The sequence below is a fragment of the Apteryx mantelli genome, chromosome 1 (assembly GCF_036417845.1).
Source record: "Apteryx mantelli isolate bAptMan1 chromosome 1, bAptMan1.hap1, whole genome shotgun sequence".
Lineage (NCBI taxonomy): Eukaryota > Metazoa > Chordata > Aves > Apterygiformes > Apterygidae > Apteryx > Apteryx mantelli.
This window is the reverse complement of record NC_089978.1, coordinates 140346668-140363833: the sequence shown is the minus strand read 5'-3', so window position 1 is coordinate 140363833 and position 17166 is coordinate 140346668. Positions and strand designations below refer to the sequence as shown.

The window sequence follows — 17166 nt, the reverse complement described above, 5'->3', positions numbered from 1 at the left end:
CTGAAGAATCTTGCAAATAGACACATGCTACAGGCAATGTAGTGTACCACTTGCATGTTTATAAATATTTCAAAATTCACAAGATTGGATGAAGTCCTTCTTTGCAGGGAGTATGACAGTGTGACCTTAAAACTTTTCTTCTGTGTACTTGTAATAATGCTTTTTCATTCTGTCTGCTAGCTGTGTCATAGAAACAGATTGCTAGACTTGATCAGTGCTGAACAGATTATGCCTTATCAGTAGTTCTTCACTAATGAGAACCTTTGCTTTTCAGGGAATGTTTAAAATAAATACCCTAAAATATTTATTCCCTGAGTTGATCAGGTCTAGCAATCCATTTCATTGACAAATGGGGTTTTCATGTTGGTAATTATACCTTGGTGTTGATGCTTCATCTCATGTTATCAGTTCACATTTGGCATGTGACTGTGTAAAAGTCGTAAATTCTGTAAAACTTGAAATTTACTGTCAGAAGAGAAACAGCATTTTTTGCTTTGCATCTTGATTTGCCTGGTAATGCTAGTGAGGGGTGCCCTGCTTTTTTATTGGGATGAAATGTTATTTCCTCTGTCAACATAGTGGATCCACTATGTCTCACTAGTAGATCTGAAAGATCTTTGACGCCTTATTTTTTTCAACCCCTCTGATTTAAAGGCTTTTTTCAATGTGGAATGCTTTCTGTTCTTCTTTTCTTTTCTTTTTTTCTGTTTTCTTTTTTCTTTTTTAGTTCTGCTAGAATAAATAATGAAAATTACCTTCCTCTATGTAATTCTTTTCTTCATAAGTGTGAATCAAGGATATGCTACTATAGAAATGACTGCTTTCTTATTTTTTCCATGTTCAATTTTCATGGTTAACTGAATTTTTTAACGACTTGTGAAGTTCTGAAGTTAAGCACCGGATCATATTTTTCCCCTATATACTATTCTGTAGTTTTTTACTGTAAAAACCTGCCTAGTTCACAGCACTTTTTAATAAAAAACATCTTAATTTAGCTAGTTTGTCAGTGATATCTGTCCCTCACCAGTGTGACTCAGCTGATGTACCCAGATGGCGTGCATTGTTATCTGAAGTAGTAGTTTGTTTGTTTACATTTACAAATATTTCTATGTTTAATTCTGCTTTGTATCAGCTGTTCTTGTGGAGCTCCACACTTTCCTGAAAACCAGTTATATTCAAGTCTGTCTGAGCCAAAGATATGCAATATGAATAGCTATAATTTCAAATGTTTTGCTAAGATGGTCCTTTCAGTAGAAAGGAACTGAATGGCAGGGCAGAAATCTCTCATCTAATTTAATAGAGTTACAAACAGCTGAATTTGTTTTTAATAGTGTTGTATAGCCATTCATAATATAAATGAGCATACTTTTATATTAGGTTTTGCTTTTTTAAACCATGCAGAACTTAGAAAACTTAGAACTTAATTAATAAATTCCAGATTAAATTCCATCCAAAAAGCCATAGATATGTAGTGTAAGTGGTGTATAGAGTTGCCCTGTGATCACTGCAAGATAAGGTTTGTGATGAATGCCTTTTTGCAATTCTGCACCAATTTTCCTGGGGCATTTAAAACACGTACCACCTGCTATACTAGCTGATTTAAGAAGAGATCATGGAAGCAGAGAATGAAGGAAGAGGGAAAACTTTTCAGCCTCTTATTCACTGGTAGTTTGAAAAAAGCAGTGCTGCTTGTTGTTAATTGTGAAATGCTGATGAGAATCTAAGGAGATGTTCAAATTCCTGACTCAGATTGCAAATCATAGGCAAGCATTTTTATAGAAAGGCAAAAATATTGGAATGTTTCTGTCTGCACTTGAAAAATAAGTTTAGAAACAACTTGAACTGAGCATATATATAGAATATACAAAAGACAAGATGTGTGCATTTTTTCAGGAAAGACAAAAAAATGAGGAAAATGGTTGGTCTTGGCTCAATTAACATGGCTATGTCGGATGCCTATGTTGTAAATAATCTTTCCTTATTTCTGTGCAGGAAAAGCATAAGCAGGAGTTAGAAGACATGAGAAAAGCTGGACATGAAGCCTTGAGTATTATTGTTGAAGAATTCAAGGTAAATGAGTTGTCAAGATAAAATCCAAATAATACTAGTATAATAGTATATATAGTATAGTATAGTATACACACATATATATATATATATATAGTATAGTATACACTACAGGTAGTCTTCTTTAGTACTGCCCATTATGTTTGGTCAGCCTCTTTTCATTATAAGACCACCTTTTCAGTTGCTTCTAACATAGATTGGCCTGAAATTTTGCATGACGTATTGTCTCAGTCTATACTTTTTTTGAGGAAAACTGATCAAATGGCTTCTGTTTAAAATTTTGTATTCATGGTTAATATTTCATTATGGAACACAGGTTAAGAATTAACTTATTTTCAAGTAAACAAGTCAAATGTGTTTTTTTTTGTTTTTTTTGTTTTTGTTTTTTTTATAAAAACAATAGTCTACACTTTTAGGACTCTTATCTTAAGGAATTTATTTTGTTATATGCAGCAGACATGACAGCAGTTACACTCAGTTAGTAGCCAGATAACTGAGTAAGGATCCTTTGTATAGGATTTGTTTAATTTAAGAAAGAAGGAAAATCTGATTAGCCATTTTAGTGAAACATAGAATAGTGGAAGTTATAGACTCTCTTAATACACTTATGCTTAGCCATACATAATGTTGTGCTGAAATATGTCTTCTTCAGGGTTAAAGACTGTGTTACAGTAATACTCATAATTTATACATGGAAGTGATTTTCATTTTCAGTAGACTTATAAGTATTAACTAATTAGTCTCCACAGTACCTGGAGTGTAGATCACCTAAACAAGTCTACTGAATCATTTAAAAGGGATAGGAGGGCAAACCTCTCTTACAGTGTACACAGCCCTGTTCTGTATTCTTGAGTTTTAATAAAACAATACAGATTATTCCAATCAAGTGCTTGTTCATGGCCCAAGTTAGGTTCTGTTGCAATCATGACATCCCTCTGATATCACTCTGCTATCATTTTCCAGTGCCTTCTTAAGCAGAGTTCCAACATGAGTGAATCTAATGCCAGATCACAGAATCACAGAATCACAGAATCACTGAGATTGGAAGGGACCTCTGGAGATCATCTAGTCCAACCCCCCTGCTCAAGCAGGGTCACCTAGAGCACATCGCACAGGATTGCATCCAGGCGCATTTTGAATATCTCCAGAGAAGGAGACTCCACCACCTCTCGGGGCAACCTGTTCCAGTGCTCTGTCACCCTCACAGTGAAAAAGTTTTTCCTCATGTTAAGATGGAAGCGTCTGTGTTTCAGTTTGTGCCCATTGCCTCGCGTCCTGTCGCTCGGCACCACTGAAAAGAGTCTGGCCCCATCCTCTCGACACCCTCCCTTCAGATACTTGTACACATTGATAAGATCTCCTCTCAGCCTTCTCTTCTCCAAGCTAAACAGGCCCAGCTCTCTCAGCCTTTCCTCATAAGAGAGATGCTCCAGTCCCCTAATCATCTTTGTGGCCCTTCGCTGGACTTGCTCCAGTAGTGCCACATCCCTCTTGTACTGGGGAGCCCAGAACTGGACGCAGTACTCCAGATGTGGCCTCACCAGGGCTGAGTAGAGGGGGAGAATCACCTCCCTCGACCTGCTGGCAACACTCTTTCTGATGCACCCCAGGATACCATTGGCCTTCTTGGCCACAAGGGCACATTGCTGCCTCATACTTAACTTGGTGTCCACCAGCACTCCCAGGTCCTTCTCAGCAGAGCTGCTTTCCAGCAGGTCAACCCCCAACCTGTACTGCTGAATAGGGTTATTCCTCCCCAGGTGCAGGACTCTGCACTTGCCTTTGTTGAATTTCATGAGGTTCCTCTCTGCCCACCTCTCCAGCCTGTCCAAGTCTCTTTGAATGGCAGCACAGCCCTCTGGCGTATCGGCCACTCCTCCCAGTTTTGTATCGTCAGCAAACTTGCTGAGGGTGCACTCTGTGCCTTCATCCAGGTCATTGATGAAGAAGTTGAACAAGACTGGACCCAGGACTGACCCCTGGGGGACACCGCTAGCTACAGGCCTCCAACTAGACTCTGTGCCACTGATCACAACTCTCTGAGCTCTGCCATTCAGCCAGTTCTCAATCCACCTCACTGTCCACTCATCTAACCCACACTTCCTGAGCTTGTCTATGAGGATGCTATGGGAGACAGTGTCAAAAGCCTTGCTGAAGTCTAGGTAGACAACATCCACTGCTCTCCCCTCATCTGCCCAGCCAGTCATTCCAGCATAGAAGGCTATCAGATTGGTTAGGCATGATTTCCCCTTGGTGAAGCCATGCTGACTACTCCTGATCACCTTCTTTTCCTCCACATGCGTGGAGATGGCTTCCAGGATGAGCTGCTCCATCACCTTTCCAGGGATGGAAGTGAGGCTGACTGGCCTGTAGTTCCCTGGGTCCTCCTTCTTGCCCTTTTTGAAGACTGGGGTGACATTGGCTTTCTTCCAGTCCTCGGGCACCTCTCCTGTCCTCCATGACCTTTCAAAGATGATGGAGAGTGGCTTAGCAATAATGTCCGCCAGCTCCCTCAGCACTCGTGGGTGCATCCCATCAGGGCCCATGGATTTGTGGGTGTCAAGTTTGCTTAAATGATCTCTAACCCACTCCTCCTCCACCAAGGGAAAGTCTTCCTCTCTCCAGACTTTCTCTCTTGCCTCCAGGGTCTGGTGTTCCTGAGGGCTGGCCTGAGCAGGAAAGACTGAAGCAAAGAAGGCATTCAGTAACTCTGCCTTCTCTGCATCCTTCGTCACCAGGGCACCCACCCCATTCAGCAAAGGGCCCACATTTTCCCTAGTCTTCCTCTTGCTGCTGATGTATTTGAAGAAGCCCTTCTTGTTGTCCTTGACATCTCTAGCCAGATTTAATTCCAAACGGGCCTTAGCCTTCCTTGTCGCATCCCTGCATACTCTGACAACATTCCTATATTCATCCCAAGTGGCCTGTCCCCCTTTCCACTTTCTGTATACTTCCTTCTTCTGGTTGAGTTTTGCCAGGAGCTCCTTGCTCATCCATGCAGGTCTCCTGCCTCCTTTGCTTGACTTCCTACTCATAGGGATGCACCGCTCTTGAGCCTGGAGGAAGTGATATTTGAATATTAACCAATGCTGAATGTTTGGTGATAGCCAAAGTATATAAACAAGCCATTCATCAGTTGCCCTAGAAAATAATCCCCAGAAAGTAGTCCTGAGTGACGGTACCTCCCCAGATTAGATATTGAAACTCCATGTTAAACAGCAGTGAAAGAGTTGACTACTTACCTTTACTACCTTTTCCATACTCCTGGCATAGAAAAGTATTCTTACTGGTAAGTTTGTGAAAGGGACTTCATTTAGGCTTACGAAGGAAAAGAAAGTTGCCTTTTTTTCTGCCTCTGCCTACAGGGTTGCTGGTAAGTGGGCCATCTACAAAAAGAAGGCCTCAGACTTGAGAAAACTGTATTCCTGGAAAAATTTGGAGCTCTTTACCTGCCCTGCATATCATACTTTGATACAAGCTATATTGTTCGGTTATGGTATGGTAGGCATCTCAACAATATTTTTTTGTCAGAGAAGAGAATGGCCATCTTGTGGACTGTGGGGACAATGAATTAGGCCTGTCACTTACAAGGTTTTAAGGAAACTCGATCAGAACCTAGTAGAAAGGTTTAAATGGGATTCATCTTGTCCCTGGAAGTTTAGGATATTTGGCAGTCTGTGTTCAACTATGCGATAGTACTTATAGAATCTTTAGGATGAACATATATTTTATATAGAATGGTTTGAAAATATTGCTACTGTTATTTATATATATATGGCCAACAGGTGTTACCATACAGATTAGTAATCAAAAAGCTCTTGTTTTCCATTATGTTTAGAGCAAACTATTACTTTTGCAGATTTACTGCAGCAACCTTGTTTCTGTTATATCCTTTTCTTCTTAAAAATGATTTATATTTTTCTGATTGCTCTTCCTTATATTGGGGAATGATTTGTTCTAAAAAGGACAATATTTCTGCACATTAATCTTTCCTTAATATGTTCATCTTAGGCCAGGAACTTAATCTTAAGACCAAACCTTTTCAGTTTCTGGCCTTGTTGTAATTGATCCTTTTTAGGATGGTAACAGTGTAGAAAACAGAGTGTATTTAAGAAGCTGAAATATTGAATGATCCAATTTGAAGGACTTGTAAGCACTCAAAATTATTCCAGTTATCTTTGGAATGTTAGCTCACCAAATGTGCTGGGAAATCCAGTAAAAGACACCATTAAACACTTTGTAGCACAAGCCTTCAAAAAACTTTGGCCATTGTTAAGCATCTGACATTCTTATGTTCATTTCAACAAAATAAACCATCTATAACACACTGGGGAAAAAGTCAAGAAATTTGTGTTAAAAACATGGGAAAACAAATTAAAAATGAACTTAGTGGCCTGTGTAGGCCAGGTGTCCCCTTCTGGGGTTTACCTGATTTTGTTTAATTTTTGCCTTTCACGTCACTATTTTTTTAAACTTTTATCCTTCATAATTATCTTCATTAAGGATAAGTAAATATAGATCTTGGAAATGATGCTTGTGGGATCATGTCACATTGTAAAATACTTACCACAAGCAGCATAAGAATTTTTCCTTTGCTTGTTTAATCAAGCTTTTGTTCTAAAATTGTCATAGTTCTGTAAATAGGCGAGTTAAGATTTTTTAATCTGTTTTGCTTATATTTCTCACCATATAAAATATCCTTTGGTGTAGGCTTTAAAGAATATGAGGTTACAGGCCGGTGTATTTATTTGGTGGTATTTATTTACTTGGATTATTTTATGCAATTATTAGTCTTCTGAAAGACAGCTTGCATGAATCAGATGGGTGCTTCCTTTTATGGAAAGTCTTTGGTGTTGTTTTTGTTTTGTTTTGTTTTATTGCCCAGAACGTAAGAGTAGACAGATTTGCAAAGTATGGGATATGTAAGGGCCATTGGACTGCCTTTCAGAAATATTTGTGTCAACAGTAGACCTGTGATAACTGTTCAGTAGAACTGAACAGATACCCTCTAACAAACAGAGCAAAACTTTAAAAGATTTTATTACAAAAGAAGTTAATCTAAAATCAGGGTATCTTTTTTTTTTTTTAACATAGTTCTAGCCCTAGTGAAGGACTTAGCTAGTTTTCAGCTCTTTGTCTGAAATACCGCAGCTTGACTTATTCGATTTCCAAGATGACCTACTTGCCCAGAAAGGCCTGACACAAAATGACAGGATTAAAGTCAAAAGTTGTTGCAGGTGTTTGCATTTCACTTAAAACTTCTATACTAGTCCATGTGTAAGTTGCGGTAGAATTAACAGCACAGTGATATGCAACTTGGGCCTTCAAGTGTGTGCCAGTGTGTCCAAAGGAATTTAAATTAGTATGATGCAAATGCAGTGGAGTTGAAGAGACAATATTAAGCTGGGTAAAGGCCTCTTACAGAAAATTTGTGTCACAAGTTTTGACTCTAGTTAATCCTTTTTTTTTTTTTTTTTAAACAGTTAAAAACAAGTGAGTAATATCTGGATCCACTTTTCTTATCTACTCAATTTCTGAAGCAGGCAATTTATTGATAGTTGAGGCATGTGATGATCCAAAGTTCAAAAAGCTATTGATTTCAGTATTGCTCTAACTACTGTTCAGTTTTCAGTCATCTTTTATAAAAGCTTGTTTAAAAAACACCTGGGTTTTTACCTCTTCTAAACTCACCAATATCCTAAGCTCCTTTTCTGCTCCTGATGACTTTAGGACTGTGATACTTGAGAGAGAGAAATTCTTAGAATCTAACTATAACTGAAGAGTGAATACAATTTTAGAAAATCTTTGTGTTGAAGTCAGCTTGAGTTTGTCGTAGTGTGCATGTGCGCGTGTGTGTGTGTGGCTTGCTTCTTTTTTTTTTTTTTTTTTTTAAATTCATTGTTTGAGAAATCTCCTTTTCCTTTACTGAACCGTAGTCATCTGGAGTCAGAAAGCTTAACCCTAAAGGTCCTCATTTCAGTTAGTAAGTTTGTCAGTCAGAAAGCTGTAACGCTGTCATTTCTCCTGCTGCCAACTGTCTTTGTGATTAAAAGGAATAAAGGACCACTGTTTCTTTAATTTTAAAACAAAGATTTTAGAAAAGGATCCACATATTGGTAATTCAAGCATTACTTCAACTTGAAATAATTTACTGAAAATTTGTATGATGTATTTTATGGTATAAATATATGGGTGTGTTTGAAATTTTATTGTAAAAAGTGCTTTGAGAGTATGGATTTCTATGCACAGAAGTTAAACTACTCTTAGACTGTTCCTCATCATGTGAGGTTCATGTATAAGATTTCATAAAGCAGCTGTTCTAAATCTGCTGTGGACCAATAGACTTCAGCACTGGCAGATTTAATAACCATATTTCACCAGTGAGTTAGCTTGTTCCTATGGTATGGAGAGGTTAGTTTAGCCTGAAATATTTGAACAAAAGCCACAAACTTCAAACAATTAATACAGTGCAGCCCAAATCTTTCAGAATTGTTGCTCAGACAGTTTACAGTCAATGATTTTGATTTACTGTTAACAGTAAGAAAGTTTAATTTCAACCAGCAGGGAAATTTAAGAAGGGAAGTAATTTCAGTACTGTCTCCTTTCCTTAGGAATTCTTCTGCAGAAAGTATCTTAAACCATAGCAGCTCTTTTTTAACTCTGACAGCAGATTCTTAGGATATGCTGTAATTGATAATTTTCTCAAGTGCTTTCATCCTGTTGCCACCTGGATTTAACCACCATTGAGAGCAAAATTTAAAAAGGATATGGGTGTTGAATCAGAGTGCAATAAAAGTTGCTGTATTTTGTGAACCCAACATAAGGTAATAATAATATTAAATTTGAAATAGGTTTCATATCTTCTGGTAATTCTTCACCATCCTGGATAGTAGGAAAATGAATAGCAAAACAAGTTTTAAAAATCATTAAGAATATCTGTTAAGGATTAAATAATTACGAGTATTCAGCTTTATTCATATTGTTTCCTCCAACATCAGAGGCATTAAAAGTACCTGTTTAAACAAAGACTACATAAAATCAGTGCAAATTGTAATAACAATTCCTAGTCTATCCTTCTCACAGGATGCTGTGAATTTATGCTTCTGTACTTTATATAGCAGAGGGTTCGTTGAATCCCAAGCTGAGAATGGCTTCTTAATTCCACCAGTGGCTGTAAGTGTCTCTCTCCACTCAAATGCAGTCTACCACTTCATGACTCTGGACATTAATGAGTCAAACTGCAGCACTGTGCAAAATTACATCATTATTTGTCAATTCCTCACTGCATGCATCTGGAGTAATGCACATCTTGGACAAACCATGTCTGAGGGAATATCTAATCATCTTCAAATCATGCTGTGAAACCTACTTTCTGTCATTTTTCAGTATTTTTTTCTTTTCTACTGAGAATAACTGTATCTATCTCTGCTTATTTGTCAAAAGCAGTAGCTGTGATAATCTCATAATTTGACCCTCTTAGCTGTATACTTTTCTGGAGATGATTTATGCAACTGGATTATTTGATATGCAATAAAGAGGATCTTATTAAAAAAAAAAAAAAAAAGAGAAGCTCAGTTGGTAGGGGACCTAGTTCTTGGCATGGCATTTATACATTCCTATCTTATCTCTGTGCCTGAAAAAAATTAATGTTGTGTGCCATTAGTCTGCAAGTACAAAGAACCAAATATCTGTCTGAGAAGGACAAAACAGTCAATCCCTTGAGTGGAAAGGATGATTTTAAGTTTTGTTTCGAGTTTTATTAGGGGACCTAGCAGAAGTCCTGTATCTGAGAATTCAGAGAAATTACAGAAGAAATTAATTAGGGATGTTGATATTTTACTGGAGAAGAGCACTGGCACTCAACAGTATTTCCTTGGTACTTGTTTTTATTTTGTACAGTTAGCACCTCAGAAGCAATAGTGCTTATGTTAGACATAGCCAGAGAGTATGGTCTTAGAAAAGAGCTGTATCACTGAAATGTCTATATGGTGGTCAATATGGAGTCCCAAATGAGATTGAAAGCCTTATAATATCATGCCCAAATCTTGAGTACTGGGGTAAGATATAGTTATAAAAGAACCTCACTTCAAAGACTCCAGTTCAAGGAAAGTATTTGGGCTGTCCTGCTTTCTTTGAACTTTAACTGCTCCATGAGGCTTATCTATGATTTTACAATGTTGTTACATTAGGCAATAACATCTATACTAAAAGAGGCAGTAGTGAATACGTTGCATTCATTGCATGGGCTCTTTCCGTGTTGTTGTTTGTTTGTGTTTTATTTATTTTTATTTCATATGTCTATTGAATACTAGTTAGGAGAGAATATTTAGCATTCTAGGAATCTGCACAGTAGGACTTTAAGTGGAAGAAGATTTAATCACAAGGTGGTTGGTTTTTTGGGGGTTTTTTTTGGTGGAAATTTGTACTTACCCTTAGTTTGTTGTATGAAAGCCAGTATTATTTAGAAGTCAGATATATAAAATTATATAGGGAGGTCTGACAATGACTGTATGAATGCATATTCTTTTTCAATCAAAAATTAAGTGTTCATTAATAAAATAAGGGGGTTGTTTGTTTGTTTGTTTGTTTGTTTTTAAACATGTATTTGACTGTAACCTGACTCAGAAAGATTTAGCAATCAGATGATTTTAAGTGTTTTTGGGGGGGTTGTTTCTTCTTTAGTTTGTCAGTTGGGTTGTTTAGGAAAAAGACTTCAGAAACAGAGGGTATTATCTGAAGTTACCTAAATTGGGAGATGGGTTCCCTCCCTGTACAGGCAATGAAGAGGAAGGGGGGATGCCTAAGTCAACCGCAATATGTGTATCTTAACAATAAGGGGGGAGGCCTTCCGTGAAGGTACACGGAAATTTTCATCCTAATTATCTTCCGTTTGCTATCGGTAGCACTTATGTCTTAACAAGTATCGTTTATTATGAAAATATTCAAATTTGTTTTCACTGACTTTCTTTTCTGTGAAAGTTCATAATCTTTGGAAAGGTCTTATAAAAAATTTCTGCATTTATTTTCTTACTGTGCCTCACACATTGCTTATTTTACTGAAGTTTATTACTTACACTGCATTTCAGCCTTTTAAAACATTAGGAATTCACACTCTTTAGTTGTTTTCCTGCAATAGGGCTGTTCATTCTGGCATGCTTTCACTGTAGGCTATGAATATAATGCAGTCTTTTGTCATGAAGAACTGATGTCTAGAAAAGAAGGCAAGATGTTTCTTGTCATTTCTACATAGTAGCAGTATTCAAATACAACAGTGATGGAACTATTGTAAAAATATAGATAAATATTTTCTACAGAATTGTGATAAAAGAAAAAATCAAAAAAGTCTCAGTTTTCCTAAAAGTCTGGCTAGAAAAATATTTTAATATTAATGAAAGCATCGTAATATTTCAATCATAAAAATCTCTTCCTCCTTTTTTACTAATAATATTTGTTGTGTGAGATTGTGACTATATAACAATAACTAAGATGGTAAGTCATGATAATACTTGAAAGTTTTGATTAAAAGTGAGTTTTGCTATTTGTTTTTTGCAGGAGTAGGGAAAACTGTTTTGTGGAAAATAAATCCATTAAACTCAAAGCAGTAAAACTGAGAGGTCTAGCTAAACAGGTATTCAAACTGTAGTTGTTGATCATTACCAATGTACTAAAAACAGCTGTAGAATGAAACTGGAATTCTGTTATGCCAATTTATAAAAATACATTAGCCTATTCTTCTATTTGGTTCAAATATCTCTTACAGTATGTCTTTGAAACACCTGACTAAAACTCAGTGCACACTGTAAATAGGACATTGGTTAGTGAAACTGTAAAGCTTCTTCATACCCTGATGGGTTGATTTTCTGTCAAGAATAACTCATGAGAAGAATTTTCCACAGGAAATACTGTTCAGCTTGATATGTAAAATTTCACAGCAGGAGCTGTATTTAAGCTTTGTTAACATGCTATGATTATGAGTGGAAACAATCCAGGAAATTCAATTTCACATTTTCTTTTATCTCATTGAGAGCCCACTTTATTGTAAATTGCAAGTTCACCCTGACCTAAACAGGAATTTAATTGCTTCAATTTTTGGTTAATATTTATTTGTACAAAAAAGTCTTTATTTCATAGCACCTATATGGGAGTGTGTCATTTTCACTTCAAGGAAAGCTCGTCTGACAGTAGCCTGATAATAAAAATATACAGTGTCTTGGATTCTGTTGAAAAAGACATTTTTGGAAAAACTTTGAAATAGTTTAGTTTATATGATATGTGTATGAGCTGATAACTGAGTTATGATACAACCAGTCAAATATTGTGGTTTGTTGAAGTAGTGTATCATCTCCAGGATCAGGAAAAAATGTTAACTGTTTCCTCTTCCCTGTTATTGACTAATAATTCAATAATTGGTTAGGAATGTTATCTAATATTTTGCCCTCAAAGTAGCAGGAACCAGATACTGGTGGAGACAGAATCCTGAATTAGATGAATCATTGTATGATGCTATAAAACATAGCAATTATTATGTACTACTGCTGAAATTAATGCTAGTATTTATTGTTTTTCATATATTTGAAGGATGATATGCTTGGTTTCCGTAGGTGGTTTTATTTTTAAAATATTACTTGTTTTGACTATGCTGACTTAGAAATTTTGAAGTAAAGCAGATATTTGTTGTACTGATTTATGCTTAATTGCCAAAGCAAGCTAATGATGCCTGAGTGGTGGGAAGAAACTGAAGAGTCTTTTGGATTTACTCTGTTTTTTTGGTACTGTACTTTTAAGTATCTCATATTGGTTAATGCAGCAGCCTGCTCATCATGGTGGACATCTCTTAGTAATGTTTCATGTGAGTTGGTCTATTTTTAACATTTTCAAGCAATATTGCAATTGAGAAACTTGTTTCTTGCAGGGTTTAGAATTGCTTTTATACTGTTTTTTGGAGGTGATGAGGGAGGCTGATTAACTCTACCGTGGTTTTCTCTTCCTTTTTTGTTTTCTGAATAATCTTTTTCTGCCAGAAAATGTAGGGGGATGAGAGAGAGAGAAAGAGACAGAGAGGGAGAGAGAAATTTGGCAATTTGCTACTTTTAGGGAATTGGGGATGAATTTGGGGGTAAGGGTCTCTATTTCTGCTATATAATTCAAGAAGTATTCTCATAAATTCTGGCTCTTGGCCATGCAATAAATCCTTTTTCTGGGCAATCAGCTGTGGTTTCTATTGCCAGTAGAATTTAGACAATATGTGCTAGGGTTGGGCAAATGGTTTTATATTAAAGATGGGCTGGAGTGGTGGCTGTGCTTTGGTTTTGACAAAATCTTAGTCATTTAACTTTGTCCTTTCCAAGGACAAGCACAAACTTTAGAAAGCATGAAGTATTCTACACTTACAGCTTGTAGAAATAGGGGATAAATATCTTTGTTCAATCTCAGTTTAAAAGTCAGAAAATATGACTCCAACTGGACAAAAGCACAAACACATTTGTTTCGTCTCTAGTCTGTATGCAGTGAAAGAAGTCTCTAGTGTTACCACGGTACACAGTTTGCTGTCAGTTAAGTTCCAGGACAACCTAACTGTACACAGGAGCACAACCTTTAGCACTGTCCATGTTTTTCTAAACTTGTGATGCAAACCAAGTTTGACCATTGGTAAAGCACATATGAGAGTAAACAAGATACATATTCCAGATACAGAATCTACTAATATTTACTCCACAAGGACACCCCATAGTGGTTATGGATAAAGTTCTTATGATGTTTGGATCTGGTTTCAACTCAGTCTTCCAAAATATCCTTATACAGAGAACTTAACTTAGTTTTGAGTTTTATATCTGAGTTGAAACGAGTGTTTGGCCCAATGTACTCAGGTAAATTTGATTTGTCTTGGCAAAAATCCCTTTTATAAAACTAAGATATACTTGCTTTTAAATATTCGAGCAGAGCAATTAGAAAATGTTTTGTACCAAACCATTTAACCTTTGTATGAACATTTAAATGTTTGAGGATTTTTATGAACATGGTTTTGGAGAAAAATAGTTGCTTGTCACTGCTTTTTGACTGGCTCCCTTAAGCCAGTGTAATTTTGGAAAGTAATTCTGATTTTAGGGGAATCAAGTATGTATGTGGTAGTTTGGCATCCTTTTCTCCCCCCAAACACACAACTTTTTCAGTTCTACTCAAGGTTGGGTTGGATTTTATAGCCTTCATGGCTAGAGTATGGTTTGGGGAATAGAATAAGCAATGCAGTAGCAGTTGTGCTGTTAGTTTATTGTAGAGATGTCCCATTCATGTTAGTATAATTCAAAGGAAATGTATATTGTAAATCCAGAACAGAATATGCATCAACAATCAATAGTTACTTTTTATATTAATGCATCTAAAGATGAACTGAAATAAAAAATAGCAATGATCTGGCTTTTCTTGTGAAGGTACTGAAGACAGTTTGAACTGATGACATTTGCAATTATGTATTACTGGCCTTTAAAATGTGAACACTGATCACCTTTTGATGACTTTCTTATGTAAATCATTTGACTACCTAATTTTTGTTCTAGAAAACATGAGAAATCCACAATCTAATTCATATCTTTGTCCCTCAAAAGAGGCGGGCAGGATATCTAGAAGTCATGTATGATTTATTTTTTTAAATGTGCTCTCAGCCTTTGCTTTATTGCTTGGTGAGACCCTTTCTTTTCATCTGTCATGAAACAGTTGGCATAATTTGTAAATATCTGTTAAGATGCAAGAATTTGCAGCTTATTCAAAATGTTATTCTCCTCTTAAAAGGGACTTTTATATGGGACATATGTTTTTATTTAGATTACTCCTGGATCTTGTTATGTCAAACTTGCTCTATTTATGAGAGCTTATGGATGAGAAACATCACAAAGTCACAGACAGTCAGAGTTAAAAATGGAAACCTCTATAGTTGCAACAGACAAAATGCTAAGACTTGTTCACCAGTGGATTCCATATTATCAGGAATTAACTTTTTCAATCCTGAAGGACTCAGCTATCCAGTAATTCAAAACTATGGATAAGCAGTGACTTGTCTGGCAGCAGTCATTTTGGCAAGTATCAACCATTCTGTTGACTTATGAAACGCAGCTGTAGATCTTGCATGGTAGGAGAGCTGTATGTCACACTGATAGTAGATTGCTCCTCCAGTTGGACCTTTTGACATTGTTTTTACAGAGAGGTGTTGATCCTGTTTGTGTTGTTTAATTGCAAGGCTGATAGTGCCTTACTGTAGGGATTTGAAACATTGAACATTCAAACACTTTCATTGCCTAGAATACTGAAAATCTCCCTTCCTACTTTTGTTTTTTATGTGACCCTTTTCTGTCTCTCCCCCTACTTCCTACACTGCAAAAAGATTAGTAAAATTAAGGGGCCAAAAACAAAGGAGGAGCAAAATAAATGTCACAAATTTTTTATTAAAACAATTGAATTCTTTTTTAACACTAATGTTCTTCATCAAATTTATGAGAACAGACACTTGACATATATAAGACCTTGGATTTTGTCTGCAACACGTATGCTACTTTACTGTGTCTTTGCTTCTTTCTTTGGACTTTAAAATTATGACTTTGTGTCATCTTTCAAGCTGTAGATGACAATCTTTTCTTACATGTATTTGCATTTTGTATGTCATTTAAATAACTGGAATTTTGATCTGATCTGATTTGAGTTTTCTTCAAAGCAAAACAAAAAATCCTACAAATCAAACTATCTTTTTCTTTTTCTGACCTATAAACCAAGATAGGTATAGATTGAAGTCTGAGGCTTTAAACTTGACTGAATTAAATCTTTGACTAGCTAAGATAATGCCAAGTTGGAAATGAATTATGCCTCTGAGCAAAATCTAGTACACTGTTATCAGTTTGGACATTAATTCTTGGTTTTCTCAGTCAATGTTTTTTTTGTCCAGTTTAGTCATGGTAAAAAGTAATATGATACAGCAAAGAAGGAAATGTTAAAAAGCCAAGAATAAAACTTTCAAATTTAATTCAAACAAGTGTAGCTGATTGCCTATTACTTGGAGCTCTAGTGGTGGTGTTTTTGTTTTAACTTCAGAAGTCTGAGAAAAGATGTGACTGTTCTTATTTTAATATACCTAAATATACTTTGATTATTCAGTACATAGTCCTTCTAAAGTCTGTTGTTTGATTAGTGGAAAGGCATCAGTTCAAAAAACAATGATGTAGCTATGATCATAACTATTTCTATAGTGAATAGAGATTTCATTCACCTATGGTTTTGAATTCTAAGCAAACTGCTTTAAAGTAGCTGTGTAAAGGACTGTGGTACCTTAGATAAAATGACTTTTATGAGTGGTGGAAAAGATGTTTGAGAGCCACGGGCAAAGAAGATCCAGTAACACCCAAAAAGTACCACCGTTTGTCTGGTTCTAACAGAGACCTAAAGGACAAGCTCAGTTTTTGTTAAAGGCAAGTTTAGTTAGGGCTGTGTATCATGTTTCGTGCTGTCTGAGGAAGAAAACCAAAAATCAGTAGTAGACACTTGATATATGTAAAGAAATCCTGAGGAACTGAAGCTATCACTACTTCTAGAACTGTAACAAGTGTAGATTTAGATAATAATATGATAGGAGTGTAGCAACACATCCACACCTGAGATTGACGCCTCCTGTTGTCACAGTCCTGAAACTGGCTGTTGGTACAGGATGACCCTGTGAAAGTTCATTGTGCAATATACGGAGGGAGAAGGAAATTACCAAGAATACCCATATTGAAATCCCACCCTTTGACTTTATGCTAGAGATGCCATAGGCTACATTCTGCTCTAATCTTATTTGAAAAGATTCCATGAGCTATTGAAGGATGGCTGCTGCTTCAGGAATACCATGCCATGTTGATATTAGGTCAATGACCACAGATTTATGGAACATCAGCCCATTTGGATAACATGTAATTAATTTGGGAAGAAAGTGATGTTTGAGCAGTGACAAGTAGCTGCCCAGAGTACCAATTAGTTAGACTTCTATTTCCTTGTACTGAAGAAAGCATCTTAAGAGCGTAAGAAGCATAAGTTAGAGATGCCTATCACTGAATAGACAAATGTATGCAACTCTTTCAG

The 17166-nt window shown here is 36.4% G+C and overlaps 1 protein-coding gene across 17 annotated transcripts in view; it reads left to right on the top strand.

Moving 5' to 3' along the window:
• Positions 1-17166, top strand: part of CCDC91 (coiled-coil domain containing 91) — a 176751-nt gene that overhangs the window by 70716 nt on the left and 88869 nt on the right. For all 17 annotated transcript variants that reach the window (XR_010885611.1, XR_010885614.1, XR_010885615.1 and 14 more), the window contains one exon: positions 1993-2070. Coding sequence is in view for 13 of the 17 variants with exons in the window: in XM_067304538.1 (XP_067160639.1) it covers positions 1993-2070 (78 nt within the window). In the remaining 4 variants the exon portion in view is untranslated. The remainder of the gene's footprint in view (positions 1-1992; positions 2071-17166) is intronic.